The sequence below is a fragment of the Phalacrocorax carbo genome, chromosome Z (genome assembly GCF_963921805.1).
Source record: "Phalacrocorax carbo chromosome Z, bPhaCar2.1, whole genome shotgun sequence".
Lineage (NCBI taxonomy): Eukaryota > Metazoa > Chordata > Aves > Suliformes > Phalacrocoracidae > Phalacrocorax > Phalacrocorax carbo.
This window is the reverse complement of record NC_087548.1, coordinates 45,792,263-45,816,753: the sequence shown is the minus strand read 5'-3', so window position 1 is coordinate 45,816,753 and position 24,491 is coordinate 45,792,263. Positions and strand designations below refer to the sequence as shown.

Sequence of the window (24,491 nt, the reverse complement as noted above, 5' to 3'; positions counted from 1 at the left end):
GGAGTAAAATGATAACTTGCCAGTTTGAAGAAATTATTTATTCCATATATACTAAATTGCATATTCTCAACAACTGACAAGGTGAACCTTTCCTTCCTGAAATACTGGTAGCGCATTAAATATTGGAATAAAAATGAGATCCAGCACCTTGCCTCCCCCACTGTATCTTGGGAACTATTTATTATGTTCTCAGAGATGTATAGATTTACCTATGTTTTGCATCCAAAATGCTAAATGGAACCCTGAGGTCATGTTCCTCACCACGTTAAGAGGAAGAACGAATACATCCCATTATAGAAGTAGCTGAATGGGGTGCAGCCTCTGTTTATTCACAACTAGGTAAAAACCCAACATTATTATCTATCATTTTATTTGATAACACGTGTTTGATCCATGCATCAGAGAGAGAAGAGCTGCAGCCTGATCCTGGTTTTACACATCTTTATTCTGAGAACTTGGGTCTGCAACCCTACATAGCATTAGTGAACTGTTGGGCAAAACCAAATCTTAAAAAGCCCAACATAAAAATTATTTGCCCTGGAAGCTACAAGGGTGAAGTAATAGTATACAAAATTGATGTTGTGAGAAGTGCTATGATCATAACCAGGCCCATTTCAACTCCAGTGGTGAGAATAGAGTCAAACGCAGAAGACACATGTAAATACATCTGCTGAAACACAGCAGCCAAAACAGGCACCCAGCAGCTGTCAGCCCAAAGCCAGAGGAACACACAATACCCAGCACTACAGACAGAAATCTGCCTATGTAGCAGAGGTGGCATGAAACGGGGACTGGCAGCACTGCTCTCCTCAAGCATAGACCGCTGTATAAGCTGCTTCTTCAACAGGCCTCACAGTAGAACCAACAGACACTCCTGTGTCCATACTCGCACTAAGGCCCATCACGTGCCACAAGATAACACCTGCTCATGAAAACAGACCATCAGGAATACAGCCGCAACTGCCTCCTGCTGCCTAGCTAGAAGGAGGCTCAGATGGTAATAGAGTTAAACAGTGGGATACAGTCAGGGACACAGATTCTCTGCGCTTTCAGTGGTGAAGAAACGCATTGGTGTGCACAGCCAGCATACTTCAGTCATTTAGTCCCTGAATTGCTGGTCATCTGCACAGGTGAGATAATAAGAGTGGTTTGAGAGAACAGCCTGACTTGAAAGCAGGTGATCAACTGAACCTTCATAATTAGGTGTGACAGGAGTCCTCCAGGTGGTAATTTTGGATAGTAACTCTCTCCCTCTACTCCACTCTCAAGAGATCCCCTCTGGAGTACTGCACCCAGCTCTAGGGTCCCAGTAGGAGACACACATAGACCTGTTAGAGCAGGTCCAGAGGAAGGCCACGAAAAGGATCAGTGCTGGCCTGAGAGTTGGGGCTGTTTAGCCTGGAGAAGAGAAAGCTCCAAGGAGACCTTATTGTGGCCTTTCAGTACTTAAAGGGAGCTTATGAGAAAGACTTTTTACCAGGGCCAGTAGTGACAGGACAAGGGGTAAGGATTTTTAAACTGAAAGAGGGTAGATTTAGACTGGACATAAGGAAGACATTCTTTATTGTGAGGGTGGTGAGATACTGGAACATGTTTCCCAGAGAAGTTGTGGCTGCACCATCCTTGAAAGTGTTTGGGGTCAGACAGGACGGGGCTTTGAGCAACCTGATCTAGTGAAACATGGCATGGGAGTTAGACTAGATGATAGCTGAAGGTCCCTTCCAGGCCAAACCACTCCGTGATTCTATGATCCTATGGTTATTGAAATGCCCTCAGGCATGTGTCTAGTCTAGTTTGTGTACTTCAAAGATGGTAAGGAACATCCCTGGTGAAGTGTCCCCAAGACACACTCATAGATTGTTCCTGCTGCAGAAATGAGAAAAGTATATTGGAGCAAACTGATGCAGCACAACAAGAATTACAATTATGTAAGCATAATATGAATGACAAACCTTTTTACTATCAGCAGAAGCCGATTTCAAGCTGCAACACGCTTAACAGTAATATTCTGCGTCAACAGCAGAACTAATTCAACAGAAGATTATATTTGGGACACAGTCCTAAAAAAGTTACCTCAATGATTTTAAAAGTATGCACGCCTGAGTTTAAAAAGATGTGGCCATACAAATGCCCACAAAATTGCTCATACTAAAATATTCATATTTTAAATAAGTTAAAACCATCAATCTGCAATCTGTACATGCAATTGCATAGTATTCTCTAAGTGTACATGCCATACAAAAATGTTTAAGTTTTTAGAATACAATGCTCACAAAATGAAACTTAATTCATTAAGCCAAGCAAGAAATGTTTTCCCAGTATAAACCGTATTTTTTTCTCCTATCAGATACTCACATGTATGAAATAAATGGAGACAACAGTAAGTCTGAATTACTGAATGCCATTAGATTATTCCTGAAATTCACTAACAGTGTACTTTTTTTGTTTAAAAGACTACTCCCATTCTTCTTTCCTTGCACAGAAAAATAGACACTGAGTATTGTCCAGACCACACCACTTCAAAGACATGACAGAAGTCTATAAAAATAAAAAATGGGAGATAAGTGTAGTGAAAGATTAAATTTGACACCTAATATAATTTAATGTACTGTAGATCTTGCACTGAAAGAGTGAACAATCAATAATTGCTGATTTCTCCCCACCAACCAAGCTGTGAAACTCAGTGCTATAGGATACTGAAGATAATTAGAAGTGCCATACCTTCAAAAAGAGACTGAGCAAAATCATAGAAGGGGGGGGAAATCCAATCCATCAAAGATTGTTAGACACAAAGACATCACCCCTGTCTCATGATATCCCCGAGTCTCTAGTATCTCAGAAAAATATGTGGAGTCTTACTGTCAAATACTTTTAGTATCATAGATTCCGCTGAGATGACTGAGGGTCTCCAAAAGGACATAAAGGAGAAAAATTACTTAGTATTGCTTGTGAGTCTAGAAATAAAATCAGGACACAAGAAAGCAAAGTGCATTCAGAACACTTTAAAAAGTTTAATTTAAAATTAATATATCATAGCTTACAATCATATATGGTACATTTGTATATATGAACATATGTACTATATATTACATATGTAATGACATATATTCACATCTGTAAAATGTAAATCCATACCATCATAAATATTAATTCCTCACTTTGCCTTTAATTTCATAGAGGTATCACGTTTTGCTGCATACTGCTGAAGCTGTGCATATTTTCATGTTTAGCTAAGATAATTACAGTACAACTCACATAGAAAACTTTCATTTTACTACATTACAAGATATAGTAGTGGATGGTTCATCTGAATCATCTGGACTGTATTTTTTCCATAGAAAATTTTCATTTTTTTTCCAAAGAGAACTTTCACACACTTCTCTCTCTTCTGTCACTGGGGGATGAGGTGCTTTTTCACATAGCTTCTCTATGACTTCTATGTCTGTGAGCTTTCTCAGGCTCTCCTCATTCTGCTCATTCAGCATGTCCCAAAAGTCTTTTGGTCTCTCCTTTGATTTTTCTACCTGCCCTGAAGGGATTCTCCTTGGTGATTCTGTAGGCCCATCTCCATCATTTCTGAAGAGGTCACTGAGAATAGAGGTATCCCCAAGTAAGTCCACAAAAGACTTTTTCTTACAAGTCTGAGCTTTTTGCTCCCCATTTTCTGACTGAGACAGAGATCGCTTTCTTGGCAGCTGTGTTCCTTTGGAGTCCTGCTGTCCTTCACAACTTTTTACAGACAGCACCTCAATTATTTCTGATTTACTGCTTAATGAACCAGATGCCATAAAATCCTTGAATGCCTGACTGTTTCTCCTTTCGATATGTTGAGTAGCAACAGTTGGTGATTGTTTATATTTTGCATCACCATACATATCTTGCGTGTAGGAGTCATCGTGAAGTTGCTTTACTTCTCCCTTATGGCTCTGCTGGCTCTGTGTTTCTCTAGTTCCACCCAGAATACGACCTTTACCTGATGAAGATCTAGACTTAGATCTTCCAAAATTAACAACGGATTTTCTTTTTCTGGAACCTGTTGTACCCATTTCTCCTTCCTTATAGTCACGTGAAGCTTGTGCTGGTATTTCAGCTGGGAAGAAAGACTCTAACTCTGGATGCTTGGAAACATAGAATTCCTTCAACATCATCTGCCTTTTTTCTGATGTAGCCTTTGCAATATGTTCTGCCAGTTCTTCCACTGATCCCATATTGAAGTGGGATACCATTTCCTCAAATTGTCTCCTGTAATTATCACGAAGGAAAAATGCATTGACACCTTTAACTAGGAGTAAAAGCAGCTTTCAAGCAATTAATTCAATTCACATACTTCACATATCCCAAAAAGTAATAATGATAAGGAAGTTACTTTTCAGGAATTTTGTTCATTTTTATCGGCAAAGAGAAGAAAGAATAATGATCTTCGAAGAACTGAAGTGCCTTCTGAATCTCAAACTGCAGTGTGATTTCCTCAGCTTATGACCCAAACATTTACTGACTTCCAGTGTAGGTAAGATTTTTGCACCAGAGGACCAGGGTTCAGAAGAATAACAGATGGTAGAGTTTTATTTGGTTGGTTTTTTTCTTTTGGGGGTGGCGGGGAACAAAACCCAAAGAACAAAAAAACCCCCACAAACAGAACAAAACAACCCCCCCTCCCTAAAACCCAAAACAAACCCAAACCAAAACAACCCCACAAAGTAGCTGCCCAAACTCCTTTTAAAAGATTTGCTAAACAAAAGCTAGATAAACACATTTACAGGAGATGGGGAATGTCCCCTCCATCCTATCTATCTAGTGAGCTATGGAATATTTGTTTTTGCTAAGAGGTCAAGCTTTAACCAAACAAGATCATCCAAATCACATCAGCCATAGTCTGGGATCAGGTAACCTAACTGGAAGGCTGGAGAGGTTGGTTTATGTTCCTTTGTCAGAGAACGTGTATAAAACATATTGCCTTTCCTGTGTGAGGGCTCCAGTAACCATGTTTGGCCTCAGATCCCACTTGACTGTCTAGCTGTGGCTATACCCTCTGTGCGTGGTGACTGCAGACAGCTTCCCACTCAGCCTTACAACTACAACACACCAAACTGAGGGACCGAATCATCCTCATTCATTGCACAGCAGATCCAGATATTCTACAAAGTACAACTGGGAGCGAGGTGCTAACAGATAATCTGTTTAACATTTAAGAGTGATTGTGCTTAAGCTTTTTGCTAGATAAGTCTTTAGGATCTTGGAATAACATCATAAATTACTTAATTGCCTTTGAAAATTTTTACCTCAACAAACTATTGGTAACTATGATTACAATTTTGAGTATTTTTAGTATGAAGGGTTCTCCTCTACCTGCCCCTTAAATATTTAGAATCTTCAGAATCTAGAATAGTAAGCAAGTCTGGCACTTGAACAGTAACGGTTTGGACAGCTGAGCCCAGCTGGCTAATACGACAGATTCTGAATGCTTACAGACATTACCTAGATACCAACTCTCACATAGTGATTTGTCTCAAGGCTAAATTAAAAATATAGACTACATCCCACTTCTGTAGGTTTGCCTAGTTAGATACAGTTTTCCGTTTTCTATTTCCAGATACCATCTGGCTACTGTTATTGAACTTCTACCTATGTAACAATGGAATTTCAATAGTTATATTAATAATCAATAGTTTATGGAAAGAGGAAAAACAAGAAGACGAAAATTATTATCCTTCCAAACATGGGGGTGGGGGGGTGTTGGGGAAGAACATATGAAAAAAAGTATTAAAAAATATTGAAACACATTTTTAAGAAGTAAATACAAAGTCAAATTTTTTTGGTAACAGTCTTTCAACGAAACTGATGAGAGCTGGGCAAAAACCAGTAGGTAGTCAGAAGCTCACACTATAAAATTTCTTGCTTCTGTACATTTCAAGTGTTGGTTTGTAGTACTGTATGGTGCACATACCATGAACACTGATGGTGATGACATCTGCACAGCTATATAATATATGACACATGTTAAAGTGACTTGTGGGTTCAATTCATTTTATTAATCAATTACTGTACTCTTTGTATAGTGTGAGTGGAAGCTTCCCCATTAGCTCTGCTCTTGCCACAGAAAATCATCCCTATTCCCTGAGTATGGCTGAAACAGCAACTGCCCAGAGGGAAGTTAATTTCAAGCTTAGAATTTTACTTCTGTCTCACCGAAACAGTCTTACCTGCAGATTGCTTTGGGTGTCTTTCCAACCAAGAAGGTAGTTGAACCTACTCTGTGTACTTTTTTGCTTTTCTGGGTCACAGGATGCATAACACACAGGCAATGTTGCTTACTGTTCACCAACATTTCTTGCCCTCCCTTAATAGTGTTCTTCTCTGCTGTCTCTTCTTTCGTGTTTTCTTCATTTTTCTAGTAAAATGAGACATGGAAATCATCAAAACAGCTGTGTCTTAAACATAGAGATGAGCTCTGTTATGCCCAATTCTGTCACCCTTAGCTAGTGCTCAATGGTTTAAGTGCTAAGAATGGGATTCAGAGCTGCAGTGTAAACTCCCTACTCAGTCACAAAACTCCAGGGACACTTAACGACCAGTCTTGGTTCTCTAAGAACAAGGTGGGATATTTTCCCAAACAGGTTAATGGTGAGGTTAAACGAAAGGTCTTGATAAGTTCTCTAATACATAAACAGGGGTTATACAAATACTCAATCCTGCGCGCCACAGGACCCAAATCTCAGTTACAACCTCCAAATATGACTATAAAATATAAAATGGCTGTGTTAATAGCTTACAGTCTTAATAGATAAATGAATCCAGGAAGATATTATGTGTCAAGATTTATGTAGTATTTGGATTTGCTGCTTCCTTCTTTTAAATGTACGTTACACAATTTTTGCAAAGTACTATAGCAACTTAACACTCAAAACCTATAAATAATCACATTATTCAAAGATACCAAAGTTAAGGTAGAATAATTTTTGTCAGTATCGCTATCTCTGATGCACACACACACAATTATTCAGAGCTGTAAAGGTACTTTTGGAAGAGGTATCAGTACACTTACCCATAAACGAACAGAAAAAAAATTATACATTACACGTTCATTATAATACTGATAATATTAAACCTGATAAGATTAAAATTGTAAATGTAATGGTCATAAAAAGTTTGTTTTAAACAAATTCAAGAAGATCGTGTTACAGATCAACTCATCATGCATTGACAGCCAACATCTTGCACAAAAATATTGTCCTATTTACACCTTGGTTATTTTTCAGAAATTCTAACAAATTCTTGTCAAAATTTCCCCTTTCCCCAAATGTAAGACAAGGGAAATATTGTAATTAAAGAGTATGTTTGACAAGCAGGGAAAAACAGAGGAAAACCAGAAAAGCAGCAATACTCCCCCCTCTCCTCCCCCCTGCAATGCGATCAGGGGAAAGAATAATTGCTTAGTGATGCCCTCAAGTCCCCCTACTGATGCTACCTGACAGACGAAAACACAAACTGTGTACGCACTTTGTCATCTGCAGTTCAAAATTTGGTTTTCCATTGACAGTGCTTCTTCCTAGTGTATTTCTATGTGATCCATGTCCATTTCCTTTATTTCCATAGGTGGTTCATAATGTTCTTGAGCTTTAGGATCTCACATCTGTTCTCAGTCCATTACTTTGGCAAGTAACCTCAAACTAGTGTACAGGGATGGTAACAGTGAGGGACCTACAGGCATAAATGTTCACTCTAAGCTAAATGCACAACTCCAAAGATTAAAACTTCGCCATACTGTTAGAAGTTATACTACACAAAAATGAAACCAAGGCCCCTATTAAGATAAAAACCCTATCTCCCAATGTCATAATGATTGTAACAAAATTAAGATTGAATTAGCAGATGTCACCTACAGCATAAATATTCTACAGTTATCTTGTAAATTCTGTATGCATTTAAAATGTTTTGTTTTTGAATATAAGCATAGGTAATATAAAACTTCACTTAGAAAAATGTATTTTGAAAGAAGAAAGCAATGCTAGTTTTAAAACATATTTATTTTAATGGAATTTTTGCATGAGAAATACTTATAGTATTCAGATCTTACTATGTATAATAAGACCTAATGTATTTGTCACTCTGTCCAATAATCAGGATTGCATAATTTAATTCAAGCAAGAATAACTTGCACAGAATACAAGCCTAGCCACGTCAATACCTGTCTTTAAAGTATTTTAAACCCCCATAAATGTGCATCCACCTACCTCTTATTAAACAAGACCAAAGTACATGAGGCTTACACATCTGTTCAAACACAGGCGATTAAAAATATCTTTGGGAAAAAAGCCAAATATAAACATACTGGAAGTTGTAAAATTGCTTGTCTTTGCAGAGAATCAGAACTAATGTAAAGAGTACTGCTAATTGCAAATAAACTCGCAAATGGCATATTTAGTCATGGAAGTACAAAACTTAAGCACATTCTCCCACAACTGCCAAACCAAAAAGAACATCAAAAATACCACCATATACTCACAAAGAGCTCCTCTTCTACCTAAATTAGCCGCTTGAAGCTTTTTCTTGAAGGTAGAAAAGCTTACTATAAACAAGTTACCCCAAGATTTGCAGGAGCTAATGCCAGAGAAAGCCCATGGCCACTGTTAGCTAACTCTTGAGAACTTCTGAGCTCTTTGGAGCAAAGCCAACTGTTTAAACAGCACCCAGTTAGGCTGAAACACAACAACTGGCTCTGTTGAACTTGTAAATGTTTTTGAGCATTTGCCAACTTAAAACCATCCCTTAAATCTCAAATCCAGTAACTTCTTTTTAAAAAATGATAAACATTTTGTCAGCAGAACTAAAACATGTATTTCAGTTTTTTCTTAAGATGTCTCCATGTTCCTCAAAGGTCAGATCTGAAGTTTGCTACTATGAGTGACACATAGCTGAGGCTCTAGGCAGAGGCAAGCTTTACACACATATAAATGGAAATACTCCCTGTATCTTTCTACTAGTGTTACCATCCAAGAAAGTTACCAAAAGAAAGACTTCAGTCAACCTTCCAGCACTGCCAACATTCCGTACTATTTTGCTTCCTCTTGAATTTGACTTCATGTGTTACTTTCCTTAATTACTTCCCTTTCATGGCCGATTTCTTTCCAATTCTCTTCCAATGTTTGCTTTCTAACTCACCAATTGAATCTATTTCATGATAAACATTTAGTTTCAAGAGCTTTCTATTTTCTGTTCCTCAAGCACTTTCTCTACCAAACTATTGCATGCGTGTCCCATTACATGCTCCTACATGAAATCCCATGTTGACTTTACAGCACTGGTCTTGTTCACCTGAATTATCAAGTATATCATATGCCTAAGGCAATCTTGCAGAGCAAGACTGAAATTAATACAGCTTGATTCAGCTAGGAACCCCTGAATCACACTACTGATACTAGCATATTTAACAATCTTTTCATATTATTGAATGCTGGACCCTTTATGGATTAGTAAGTGTTATGACCAAAAGAATGGAATAATAAAGGAAACAAATCCTTCGACACAACAAGTATTCTGTGCATTTGGGAGTGCACATTATCTTAATTATCTTAAAGTGCTGTATATAATTAATATACTTATGCTTACCTAAGTGTTGCTGAACTTCTTTCAAGAATATTTTAATGGTATAAGATCTGACTACAGTGTTTTCAGATAATTATTACAAAACTGGAAAGACGATTAATCCATAAGCATATCTCAGGACTAGAAAGAGTGATTCAGTAGAAAGAAAGGAAAATTAAGAAGTCATCAATTTTTTTGGTAAAAAAAATCCAACTGTTTTGCCAAATAGCAAGTCTGGCTTTGCTTTATGTCTCAGCCATGTAACTACTGAAAAATGTTAACCAATTTAACACAGGGAGAAGAAAAATAGTCAAAAAACTCAAATTGCACAAATAGCGACACAAATTCTTTCTCCTGGAATTAAGATTCCATCCAGTGCCTAAATAAGCAATAGAATGTTTTCCTCTCACTTTAAAAATGTAAATATGCTTAAAACTTTAAAATACAGAATTATGAACAAAGTATTCTGGATGACAACTAAAAATCACAGTACAGAAATCCAAAAGCACTTGCCAAACATTATACCATCACACACATATTGTGTGTTAAAATATATTAATGCACTGTACAGCACATCTTTGATTAGCCTTCTGACAAACACATGATGCAAAGCTAAAGAAATGCTTAGTATAGCATACAGTATCTGCTATATGTAATTTAAAAGCATTTTTACAAAAAGATTGACAGCAATCATGAAAGCAGTTAGTCTTTACTAAATATTTAACTATAATGAAGACATGCATTTGCAGTGCACGTCATGAAATTTCCACTGTTCAAAGTGGAAAAGTTTCACTTATACTTGACGACATACTTATTGTTCATCTGATAAATTAAGTGTGCCTATACCGAATTATCTGTAACACCATTATACATTTCTGCGTTCTTCAAATTTCATTTTCTCTTTTCTGAAATCAGTAACCTTGACGGGGGGGAAAGGTTCAGCAAAATAATTCCTTCGATAATAAAGACAAATTTGTACTGAATTACTGAATGTACAATTTTTACTGTTTTATTCAACTTTGTGCACTTCCAGGTTGCCAAGAAAATCCTCACCCAAAGTTCAAAAGAAATAAACAATTTATTTTCAAAGGCATACATATGAGACAAAGGGCCACAGATGCAAGCCGTTTACTAGAATGCAACATTTTTTGGATTCAAAAAATTATGTGAGAAAAGGTTACAGTACAGAAAATATTGCAGTAAATGGAAAGAAATAAAGTTAATGGAAGTACAGTAAAATGAAATTGTGAAGTGCTACTGCAGACTAGGGAAAATAACATGTAAAAGTGCAGCCATTCCTTCCTGTCTTACACTTGTTTTCTTATCCTATCCCCTCTTCATCATTTACTGCACTTACTCTGAAGAGGGTTTCTGTATATTGCAATGGGAGAGAAGAGGGGTTACTACGTAGTTGTGTACAAAATAGTTTAAAAAGTATTCAGGAAACCTAGAGACTCTTATCATACCTGAAAAAATAAATTCAAGAAAGCGTTTATTTTCACTTTTCATGTTCCATTTAGTCTATGAGGTTTTCAACATAAACACGTTATATCTTCCTACCACAGAAGGTTTTTCCTCCACCACTTCTTTTGTTATGTATGTCTCTTATACTTAAAAGTATATAGAAAGTTTTGGATACCAATAATGAGTTTTAATTTCTTTGAGTTACATACTACATACAGGCTGTAATCAAGAGTCCAGCAAAAATGGTACCACCTGCACGTTTAGAGTCCCACACCAGTTCACATTTAAGGGCAATGGTCTTCAAGAAGAGTGAAGTCATGCAGCTGAGCATCAAGCAAGAATTTAAGTGCTACAACGCAGCAGTAACTTCTACTAAGAGATTCCACCTTCAACCTGCAACAACTCTTGGATCTGTTGGGTCCGTGTGACAATCTGTCTCCTACTGCATAGTTACAGCAGTTTTAAAAATAATGTATACATTTACAAAAACAATTTTTGTCTACCTTTGACAGTACAAAATTTCAGTATCTGTTCTTCCTACAACAGGCATAAGGAGATGCCTCTACACTCTGGAGCAATGAATGCTAATCCATATATATGCAACTTCAGACATGATTGACATAACTGGCCACCTTAAGCCTGTGACTTCCCTTTTCCTCTCTTTAGCCCCTTCAAGCAAGGTAAAAAGAGAACAATGTTCACCTTTTTAGGTACAGCAAGATGAAAATGTATGGGAGAGCAAGTGAGCAGAGGTTAGGAGTTAGATGAGTAGAGAAAAAAAAAAGAGAAACAGATTCAAAGATACATACAAAGATACATACAAAGATAAAACACTGTCTCATGTTTGTGGCAATTCAAGTCACCAGACTTAAAGGAGAATGAACTTCCTTCAAAAGCCTGAATCTGAAGTTGAAAACATGTTTGCATAACTATTCCTCAGCCATAGCTGTACTGTGTCCCATTATCTTCCTCTCTTTTACTGCCTGACTACCCAAAGTATCACTGTGGTAAGTATCTTGCCAAACACTGACTTCCAGTCAGGAACAACCCCCTTTGACTTCCCCAGTCGCAGCTGAAACAGTGTTAACAGGCTTTTCTCTTGAAGTATGCATGAAACCACTGCTGCCAGATATCCAGGATACTTTCCATTGCACAGTTTCACTGTTTGTTTTCATTTCTAAAACAAACAAGTAAGGCCTTCTCAAATCTCTAGCTGCCTTGCAGTCACCTAAATCATACAAAAGCATGAAACAGGGAATTCAGTATGACTGTCCTCTTAAAACACGGCTTGCATGCAAATAACAAACCCTTATGCCATATTCTACTTTACATTTTCCCACTCCCCTCAAAACCTGAGAAAACACATGACTTTCCAGGTATGTTGTGAGCTGCAATGGGGTTTGAGTGATTGTTGTTATTTTGATCAAGTGATACTGCATTACAGTGAATTTATCTACCCAAATTACAATTCTGAATTATTTCAGCTAACCTTTTTTCCCCCCCAGTTTTTTACCCTGGGAGCTTTTCACATAATATGTATGAATTACTGCGACCTTTCTATATGCTTTTCTTGAAAATATGCTATTCTTATGATATTGTTTTTATTTTACTAATGTTTCCTCTACTTGTCAGGACATATATAAATACCCTGAAACGTTTGCTACCTGACCATTTGTTCCTGGTCTTCTTTCCTTCTCTCCTCTACACAAACACATGTGAAACAAGAACTTCTTCCTAAATTATTCTGCATGCAAGGAAGACAAAATATAATACTGCCCACATAAAATTTCAGGTAGTTTCTCTAAAAATGAGGTCCATATGGTCAAGATAATAAAACATAGTTATCAAATACTGAGAATGTCTCTACTTTCACCTGCTTCTTAAATAAACCAGAATTGCTTTTCTTCTTACAGAGGAAACATTACAGAACAAACTATGTACTTCAGAGGGTTCTGGTTCCACAGCTTGAAATAAGCCTGAATCTTACTGTATTTTAGAATGATTTCTGATGTTGACATTAATTTTCTCTCTGAATTTAAGTTTGTTAATTGAAAAGCAGACTCACTCAGACTAAGTTTGTCTATTGTTCTCACAAAACAGGATAGCAGAATTAGAGGTAATTGTATAGCTAATGGTCAGTACCTCAATTGTTCTAGAAAATGAAGCTATCCTACCTTAAAATTTTGGAATACTCTAGGACGATCATATTTATACTCAAACTTTGTGAACTAAACAAAGCTACTCAAGGATGTTGGCTCTGAATACAAAGGTATCTAATATTTGATTGTATCACAGGAGACCAATAGCTGAAATGTTCTTCAAGCTACAAAAAATATTACTTACTCTGGGTCTAAATTACTCCTCCAAAATATGCTGCCGACACTGAGAGACCAGTATTTACCTATACCTGCTGATGGAAGTAAAGAAATTTTATCAGAGTAATATGGTTATCATAAGCTTTTCTGCTTGTGTAACCAAGACCAAGGACATTCCATCAGTTGTGTTTTATCTACCACATTTACTTCTGTTTCTTCTCCAGTCAGGTCACAGGGCAAGAATTCCTCACTGGGACCAGGTTTATTTAATTTGTTGACTCTTCTACAAAAAGAACTCCCCTAAGCCAATTCACTTCCTTGCACCAAAATCTGACTATAAATCAATATTGTTATTATTACTGTTGAGAATGAGAAGAGATAATCAACCTCTCTCAGAATTCAAAGCTAAGGTAACTGCTTAATCCAGCAGAAGCCTGTGTGTGGACCTGCACTTATCTTCTTTTGCCCTCTCACCCCACCAAACAGCTGCAAACCCAAAAGCCATGCACATACACCATAATGACTATGCAGCTACATGCTGCACAGAATGCCACATACAAACTCACGGCATTAAAAAAAACACCCAAAAAACCAAACCACAACAAAACCCCCCAAAACCATACTGAAACGGTTAATTCCATTGTAAGCTGAAACTGTAAACTTAATAAAGCAGTATTACAGGCCAATCATTTGGGAACAATTATTTTAAAGCTGAATAGCATTCCCCTTCCCAGAAGAGCAAGGATAATGGAATGTTATCTCCCAAAAGCCTACTCTTTGTAAACAACTATCTAAACTTGTTGAATCTGAAAGCTGTGCAAACACACTGCAATCAGAGTTACTGTAACTGATAGAAAGTCTTTGTTTAAATAATCTACAAAATGTCAATGCAATACAAATACGATAAAGGAGAGTTCTTAATAGCACAACTTTTGTATTTACAGTATTCTCAACAGCACTTAAAATCAGCATTGGAGATACAAAGAGCATGTTTTTTCCTAGGCTGACAGCATGCTTAGTTCTCTCATTTACACCACACTGCAATAACATAAAGAGGGGTTTACCATTAATCCAGGTTTTACTACAAAGCATCCCGTTATTTCTCTGTCAAACACTGGCAAGAGTGCCAAATGTCTGTCATCCAATTCAGGGGATTAAGTCTTCTTTTATAGTGCAATTCTTGTACCAATTTATAAAAATACAGATATAGTTTCTTAGAGCTGGTCACAGTCTATATTTTGGCCTGAATTCATGCCGCAGAGGTTGAATATGACAGCTGGCAGGAAGCTGAAGGGAGAATACATCCTCCCCCTTTTCAGTCACCACATTTCTGTTGCCATAGTGATTAATCCTCAATTGAATGGCTGTCTTTGTAAATTTCTTTTCAGTAAAACTAAGTAAACTTAAGTTGAAAACATGCAGTTGACTGAAAAAAAAAATAAAATGAGGCTCCACATATTCAACAGGTACTGTAGAAGTTCTTGTGACCAATACTTTTCCACATATTACAAAACGCAAGTAAAGCTCTAATGTGGGACATCATCAGTTTTTCAAATTTTGTATGTCCTGTTCCCATTTTTTCTTTTTTTGTGAAGCCTCAAAACCTTCTCCAAAGTCTTCCCCATGCTCTAACCCCCTCACCAAGATTCCTATTGAAGAACTACTACACAAGTTCAGCTTTACAGGAACTAGAGAAAGGCTACTCCAGACTTCTGTACTCATGTAAAACATTTCACACAGGCTGTTTTTGCCAATTAACATACAAATTAATTAGGAAATTCATTAAGAGATGCAGTCATTTACTCCAGAATAGACTAGAAATGTTAAAAGAAGATATTTAATCTTGCCTCTGGGAGGCTTCTATTTCTTACGGTAGCCAAGAAAAAGCTTCACAAGTAACAGTGGAAGTTACCCAAAAACAGAAGTAACAAGCTCCTGCACTGAAAATCAACCAGGTTGCTTTGAAACCTGGGACCAACCAGAAAAAAAAAGGGTCAAAATCCCCAAAACTTTTAAAAATACTTAGTAGGTGACTGAAGTTTTAGAGAAAATGTTAACACTTTCATTTATTCCCAAAATTAATAATGGCAGCATAATTTTGAGCAACCTATCACATGAATAACTCAAGACTTTTTTTCCTGAAAGGCTGAAATACTTGTAGGTCTGCTCTGAAAATTATAGTCTGGCTTTGTAAGTCCACCGTGTCCAGTCTACAGGTTCATTTCACAAGTTTTCTTTAAGAACCTTTTGTTTTCAATATCCTTCTTTCCATAGTTACACAGATAGCTGAAAAAGAAAACTAAGAACTATCTTCTTAACAGATCGTAACGGGGTAGAGACAATAATCTTCCACTTGTTTCATGAAAAAAACAATGAGTTTTTAACCAAGTCTATTTGCCCACATGCGCAAACAGAAGACTTGAAACTAAAATGCAAAACAAAGATGATTCAATGTCATTAAATCAGCCTATAAACAACACATAAAATAATGCAGGAGAAACAAGTTATTTATTCCAATAGATCAATTTTTAGTATAATAATCTTCACTCAGACTTCTACATAGAAGACGAGAAAACCCTTGTTATTAATGTTCTTCTATGAAATAGCAGACCAAGTGTATTTTGCACTCACATACATAAAGAAGCACCAGAGACCAGCTCTGAGTAATTTTTAATGGAGTGGGTATCTGCCACGCTAAATGTTAAGCATTTTCTATCCTTAGTTGTTTAGACTACTGAAGCATTGTGTGATTATCCCTGCATCAAGGTATCACAGAACTGACCATAATGTCTGCCTTAACACTTATGACTTGCTATGAAAGATTACAAATAGCCAGACAAAACGAGACATTTGCCTGCTTTGAGACGCTTACGTTCTAGGATGTACCATAAATTTTCAGAACTACAGAGGAAGTTGAGATGTGTAATCTGTATCTCCAAAATTTATTCAGTAACAGCTGTCTGCCACACCTCTGCATGTAACAAAAATCCGTGGCCTTGTTTTGATTACTGAGGCACTTAAACACCTCTAATTATTGACACTTCAGTGCTTTTCACGTAAGCAACACTACCAGAAACATCAACTGTTTGAGGGACAATTATCATCCTGTTCTTCTGCCCTTTCTTCTCAAAAATCTACATTGATCTTACACTGTGAGTTGTCATCAATGGTCAGAATGTGGAAAATTTTCAGACACAGGATGATATGTACAATTCAGGAACTGCTGGTAGTAAATGAAAGTATTTTTACTGTCATTCTAGATATCCCTTAGGTGTAGAATACTAAGTATGTAAGTCCCATGTCTATCTAAAAAAACTGTTCGTCTTTTAAGTACCTTCCTGATTATACTTGCAAAATAACATATAAGCAGATATCCACTGCTGTAGATAACTATGAAAGCTCCCTCTATAACAAGACAACAGCATCTCTCCATTTACAATGATACTCCAATTTACCTGCAGCTATAGAATCTTCTTCCACTTTTATGCAATTCCATGGACTTCTGTGATGAAGGGAATATATTCTCAAACCCACAATTTATTTTACTTTTTTTCAGGATCATGCAATAAAACTTGTCACATTTGTTTGATCCTACTGTTGTAATAAACAATCTATCTTCAAACAGTTATCTTTCTTTAATTCAGATCTTTCTTTAATTCAGATGCTGGACTTATTTTGATTAACGATATTCAACCAAAATATGATTTATTCTTTTGCTTGTAATTAATGCATAACTTATACTGATACTTTTACTACTGTTAGTTTTTTATCTCACCTTTCACAGCTTGTAAGTTGTGGGAGAGCTCTCACGATGTTCTGTTCTAATTTCTTGATGGCAGACTTCATACTCTGCTATATTTTCGATAGTCATATAGAATTTATGGAAACACACACTAAATAAACATTCAGTATCATAAAGATGAACATTCTAGCTAAACTAGTCAATTTACATAATTCCTTTTAAAACAAACAAAAATAAAGTATGCCTGCACTGCCTACCACCTTGGGAGAAAGTAGAGTCAAAGACAGTCTTGAAGCCATGTACCAGGACTGTTACAGAACCTGGAGCACAAAGCAAGCAAGAACAGAAGAAACAACAGTAAAATCTATTTCTTGTAGAAACTAGAACCAAGATTTTGTTCCCTTAAAGCCTTTAATGGTACAGAACAATAGCAGGTTAAAATAATACATTCTATTACTTCAGAGCAAAGGTAACTGGGTATATTAATACTAGCACAGGAAAAACTACGGACAGACTGACTACTTATTACTGGACTAAAAAAAATGATTGACTGAAACATACAGTTTAAAAAGTTAAGGGATATTTGACTGTGAATTACATTAGTGCCAACAGTCCAGACCTAACATACACCCTCTCTAGTCACATTAAGGAAAGAGACTATCAACAAGATGAACATCTTTTGTTATCCCGAAGTTTAAATCTTATACTTTTAATAACCAACTTAAATCCAAGTTTACTTATTCGTTACTGATGTTCTTAAATGAGATGTTCTACATACCTTCAAAGTTCTCTTTTGAGGAACAGAACTCCCTGCCTCCCATCCCTTCTACCTTGGCTCTCAAGGACCATCTTCCCATTCAACCTCTCTCACTCTGATGGAAGAGCTCTCATAGGTTTTGCAGTCTGCTCCACTTTCAAGCAGTTTATACAACTCAAGCAACTACATTAGTCTCCACACTTCAGCAATGAAGGACAGGCTAAAAAAACCCCTAATTTATACTCCTTTTACCCACTGCAGGTAGAAAACCAGGAAGACAACTTCTTGTATACTGCTTTCCAGCAACTATTTTTTGCTGTTACTCATATTCAGCGAAATGTCAATGTTCTTAGAAGAGGTTATTTTAATTGATTACTTTTTCTTATTATTTCTTTTTGCTTATTAGTTATAACATTATTACACCTGTCATTCCAGATTCATATGTAAGTAGGAAGCAGAAATGTTTCACTCAGTCATCAGTCAAGATTTGTAGGAAAAGCTGTATTTCCCAACTTATGACTCATTCACTTCAATAAAAACTAACAAATTATTCTAAGTGTTCTTCCATCCCTTTCCCAGAGATATTAGTAATTTATTGAAAAATGTATTTTACCCTTATGAAGTCAGAAATGCATTATTATAGACAGATTGCAAAGCAAAATTGCAAAGCAGGAAGATGGACTTGGCATAGGTGAACTGAACAGCATAAAGGATATTTTACTTTTGTCCCAAAGAGACTTATCTATGAAATGAAAGGAAGAGATCCTTTCCTACTTAAGATCAATCCTACTTAAAAATAAGACAAATTGATTAAATGTCCTTAAAAAGGATGAAATTATTCTCAGGGCATTATCATGAGCCTTCATAATGCTATCAAATAAAGCTTCAATATAAGTACACTGTAAGAAAAGCTTTTAATTAAGAATGTGATCATTGATACCCAGAGTGAACAGAAATGACTACACAATTTCTGAGAAACAGTTAGAACAATGGTGCTAGAAAGCAACATCAGTGAGAAGTTTCAGCTGACAGAAGTTTTGGTTTTCTTTCAGTAACTATCAGGTTACTATTAATACTCCAGTACTTAATACTATAAAATTATTTACGAAAAATAATGATGGAAATTTAAACTGTTCAGCTGTATTTTTAATATTATACATAATGCTGCTTTAATCTGTTGAAAAACTTTATTAAACTTAATTTCAAATCAGCATTTTTTGATAACACAATTAGTTGCTCTGACAGCGAATGTCTAAGCTTAAACTGATGGCAAATAAGTAAAAACTGACGAGCAAAGACTGATGGTCAGAAAAGCAACAATGACCATGTTTTCCATTGAATGCCTTTTAAAATAAAATGAAGGGAAAACAGTAGCAGTAACATTGTAAGTAGATCATATTTCAAAGTTGTTATGAAGCTCTGGCAGCTCTTTTTTTAAGCTGAGCACAAAAAATTCAAAGTTCCACATTTAAAAATAGGCAGCCATCTAGGGATTATTTCTAAATTAGTGCCTCTATGTCAAAGAAAGATGAGGAAGCAAAGGAAGAGGCAGCCTTCTCCAAATTATTGATGCTTTTCTTCCAGCATAAATCTCCAAGACAATTGATATTACTGTTGCTTCTGAGTGAAAAATAGATACCTTAGAAAAACTGACTGACAAGTTAATCAAGATAGGTTAACTTGTAATAGGTGCAATCACACAAACTAAATAATGAGATGTAAGTTACACGAGCAATACAAATGGCTCCCACAAACTAGTTTTGAACATTTGATCAAAGGACATTTATTCAAAGCAGTGTCTTCTAAGTTTTCTTTCATTTATATTTAGTTCTAATAATACCGGCCATTGCCATTAAATAAGGACCTTTCTACAGTATTCTTGAGTATTTTTGACTAACTTTTCAGTTAATAAGGGATATTCTAATGCAAATGTGTTAGAATTGAAAAGGCCTCACTTTTACTGGGTGGCCTGGTTTGATATTCCCAGTGCAAAAATTCTTTGGCATCCCTGTTAATGGCTTAATCAACAACACTGGAAGAAACTCTTTTAGCCACTGCGGATGTTCGACACCCAAGAATGACAGAGTCTTCTCCCGTCTACAATTTCTGTAGTGATTGCTAGTATGTCTGCAAAGACTAAACTGCACATTCACCAATTACTTATTCTATGCTTGTGGTTTATCTTAAGAATCAGTCTAGGAAATGGTAAATGTTTATTACAAGGCAAACAACAAAGTGTCCAGATAATCAGACTAGATTAAAACCACTATGTAATAAGAACAAAACCCTGGAAGCTGTACCTGAATTTATTCCAGATTTTTATGTATTCCAAATGTAATTAACCAAGATGAATGACAAAAAAACCCCAAACGTATCTGTTTCTGCAAACAAGCATTCCCAGTAAACTAGTTTTACATTTCAGACATTAAGCATAGACAATAATGACCATTAACTTGTTATAGCAACTGCATGTGTACACCCCCAAAAAAACCCCCAAAATCTGCAAACTGATTTATGTTTGACTTTCTATGCCATAAAGATTCCAGAATGTACTGTGGGGCAACTGGACTTTTGTTAACTGGATCCAGGACAAACTGAAGTTTTTTCAAGCATCAAATCAGAAAAATATGGCACAGAATGTGATTTCAAGCACCCAATCTTTAATCTTACTATTTATCTCAGAAAAATCCCACAGAGGGTGCTCTGCTGCTTAATTCCCAACTCTTTCAGAGCTGGCCAATTTAACAAAAAAAAGCCAAAAACAAAACATGAAAGTAATTTATTAGACCTCTGTTTGAGTCACCTCCTCCTCCCATCCTCAGTGGCTTTGATCATTCATGGTGGCCATTAACAGGAAAACAAGTTTGTTAGAGCTTTTTAAGATGAAAAATGAGGATGAAAACAGTAAAAACAACATTTCATAAACATTTCTCTTTACCTTGGCACTACAGACTGCTACATTAGCAGGGAGCTGGGAAAACTGCTTCAACTCAAATACGTCTCGCACTGCCCACCGGCTCAAGCGATTCTCAGCCTTGCTAGATCCAACCACATTCTGATTTGAATGAATATATGCCACTTCTTGAACACCATCTGATATATCAGGAGAAAGATCTAGTCAAAGATTTATTCCAAAACCCTGAACACAGATAGTTGCAACTTAAGGATACTGTAATTTAAAAAAATTTTTTACATGAAAGTTATAAAATTTGTTATGATTTCACTCAGCACCATTTCTCAGCTCTATGAAATTAACAGTCATTCGACTTATTCAGATTTACCCAGACAGTTTAATACTGTTTCCATTTCAGTGTGGGTTTTTTTTTTAGATGCACAAAGGGGAAGTTTCAAAGCATCTATGATGTAACAGCTGCAAAATTAACATTTAAAGTTGAGTCTCTAACAGAATCAAATCTTCTACGTGGTATTTCAAACTCCTAAATCACATAAATAAAAACATATGTACATGAAAAAAAAACCCAACCCAAAACCTTAACAGCCCTGTCAAGACTTAAGGTTTTACAGTTCTAATATTTAGGTTAGTGAATTCTTAATAAAATTTTGGTCTTAGTATCTTTCAACAGACAGTAAGTTTTTAATGAAATAATACAAAGCAACCTCACCTCAGAAGACAGGAAGGTAAGGCTAATAGGTAAAAAGAGAGATGCAGAAAGACACTACTGAATAATTTAGCAAAGCATTTATTACTACCTTTTAACAAAAACAGGCATAGCAGGAAGCACCTAAAACATGCCAACAATGACAAATAAAACATATGTTACTGCTTTAGCTGAAATAAACTCAAAGAAATTGACTAGTTACCTAAATATCTGTCCATTGATTCCACTGTTTCCTCTTGATGCTCAAATTGAATTTTACTTGTAGGAGTTCTACGCACAGCATAATTGCTTGACTTCATTTGTGCAGCAGAGGTGTCTTGAACAGGATGAAGCATTTTGGACCCAAACTGAACTCTGCCTCTCTGTCTTTTATAGGTTTGCTTTCTGGCATGAGTTTTCTCAACTGGTAAGTTATCTTCAGAGGATGAAAATTCATCTATATTCTGAGAATTACTTCCCTTTTCTTTTCTGTTGGGTTTCTTTGATTGTAGCAGAGATTTGGAGATGCTATCTAATCCATTGTTAGGGGCGTGCCTTTCTTTCCTTTCTGGAAAGGTGGCAGTTGTTAACTTTCTTGATTCAGAATTATGGGATGTTTCAATATCATCAGACTCATCACTTATGTCACTTGCCCCTTTCAAATCTTTTGTGCTGTTCTTGATGTCTTCAAAAGACATGACTTTGCTGAAATGTGACTCAGTGCTGTGGAATCCACGTTGCCTACTCTCTCCCTTAAGTACCAACCCATCTTTTTGTTTAGCTAACTCTTCACAATTTTCAGATGCCGACCTGTAAACTTCAACTTTTTTATTAATTGGCTGCTGGTATGCTGAAACTTGGGTAGGAAAGATGACATCATCATTCTCTTCAGAACTACATTCAGTTTCAATGACTACATCACTTTGCTTTGAAATGCATTGATCCTCACTTTCTCTGTCCCCTTCCTCCTCAGAGCCTGATAAAACAAGCCAGTCTGTACTATGAGTACCTTGCTTATCAGTTCCGTCTGGTGACTGAGCAGCTTTCCCACGTTCCAAAACACGCACATGGCTTTGACATTTCTGAAAATCACTATGCTTGCTATTTACATTTGTTCTTGTAGTCTGATCATCAGAATTTGCATTATGAGAGTTATAATTATTATACTCTTCTTTGGCAGTTTCAATTTCTCTCTGCAACAACTTAGAGAATCCACACTGCATTAAGGAAAGCTGTCCCTTTGTTACCATTAAATTATTTGCGTTGCAAGGCTTCCTTCTGTCACATTTTTTCACAGAAGTTTCCAGAATATCATCATCACTAAAGTCGTCACAAAAATCCGTTTCTTCTCTCTTAAATTGTGCTTGAGTGCCTCTGGAATCTCTATCTTCTTTACGGTCTGGTTGTTCATACTAAAAATAAAAGTAACAACAAAGGTATTTAAAAACATAAACGTGGAGCACACCTAATTCCAAAGTGCTGTAAAAAGGTGATTTTCACTATGTTACTCAACAAAAAAATATACAAAGTAGTACTACAACACACAAATAGAAAACAAATACAAAATAAATCATAAAGAAATTATATGAAAGGCTTTGCCAGAACAGATTTTTTAGTAGAACAATGAAAATAACAAAAAAAATATGAGACTATGTGCAGCACACTGCTAAAACAACCTATGTCTTCACAATCCACCCTCAGTTTATACTGATCTTGGTGCAACTTTTAATCTTTCAAAAGTAGTTTGAAAAGCAACTTCATGATTCAAACCTTAATAGCGTGTAATGATTGATATTCATAAAAAATATGATCTCCCAGCAGTGGCCAACATCCTTGTACATGGGGGGGTAACGAGCTACGGTACATAATATTCTGCTCTTAAAATTAGTTGATGCCTACTATAATCAAATAAAAATTACCTTCAGGCAACCCTAAAAACATTTTGGAGGTACAGAAGTCCAGAATACAACTGCAAAACCAGGTACTACTGAGATAAGAATTATGATGATATGTAAGGTTAGAAGCGTAAATACTAAACTTTTGTACATGAATTTTAAAAATTGATATATTAATCCTGATATCACACTGCTTATCAAAAAGCATTTAACACAAGCTACAAAAGTTACTATTTGTCAGAAAATCCACTGTGAGATCATGACCATACAGTGATGTACTAGCAATGTGAGGGTATGACCAGCCTGATGGCATTCTGATTTAAATGAATAGTGACCTTTACCCACAGAAATCTCCAAAAAGCATAAGGGAGTAGATGATTTTCAGTACCATTCACTGTGATCTCATATAATGATATTTTCATGCTAAGGGGCCGTATCATAAGAATTAGTTGTCTGTTTCTCAAATCATCTGAACACAGCGTTCAGTCAAAAGCATTAACAAAAATGCTGCCATTAAACACAGCCTTTACGGGGCAGGGGGGTGGGGGGTGGGGAGGGGGAAGGGGGGGGATATGATCTTGTTTGAGGAGAAAATTATTAGATAAGTTATTAAGAGGAGGGAAAAAAAAAAAAAAAAAAGCAACAAAACAAAAATCCCCAAAACCAAAACAACAAGAAGCTAGCATTGAACAGACCACTGATTTGGTGGGTCTGTCTGATTATGTGATTACATCAACTAAATACCCACGTCTTTCACAGACGTCCACAAAGCCCAAAGCAAGCTTTCAAACCTCAAAACCAATTGTACAACTTTCCACAATTCCCTAACCAAAATCTTCTAAACAACAGTAGGTGTTAGGTTCTCAACTGGCTTCTTGATCAGAAGGCTGTCATATTGTAAGGCTGTCACTCTTAAGACACTACAAAGGAGTGCTTCATTAAATATCGTTCTGTAATAACACCATGTTAGCAATACCTTCATTCAGACTGACTATACCAAGTGTTGTAAAGGTCACAGAATACCCTATTACCAGATGTTCAGCATATTCCACTTTAAATACAGACTGCATGACATTATCTAATGCTTTATAATATGTAAAACTAAGGGCAAGCAGACAATAACAGGTGGCAAGTGCA

The 24,491-nt window shown here is 36.3% G+C and overlaps 1 protein-coding gene across 3 annotated transcripts in view; it reads right to left on the bottom strand.

The window, feature by feature from the left end:
* Window positions 1-2,987: 2,987 nt before the first annotated feature.
* ERCC6L2 (ERCC excision repair 6 like 2) overlaps window positions 2,988-24,491 on the bottom strand; it is a 58,428-nt gene continuing 36,924 nt past the window's right edge. For all 3 annotated transcript variants that reach the window (XM_064439431.1, XM_064439433.1, XM_064439434.1), the window contains 4 exons: window positions 21,683-22,871; window positions 20,799-20,953; window positions 6,201-6,388; window positions 2,988-4,242 (listed from right to left, as the gene is read on the bottom strand). In XM_064439431.1, coding sequence (XP_064295501.1) covers window positions 3,267-4,242; window positions 6,201-6,388; window positions 20,799-20,953; window positions 21,683-22,871 — 2,508 coding nt within the window. In that variant the 3' untranslated portion in view covers window positions 2,988-3,266. The remainder of the gene's footprint in view (window positions 4,243-6,200; window positions 6,389-20,798; window positions 20,954-21,682; window positions 22,872-24,491) is intronic.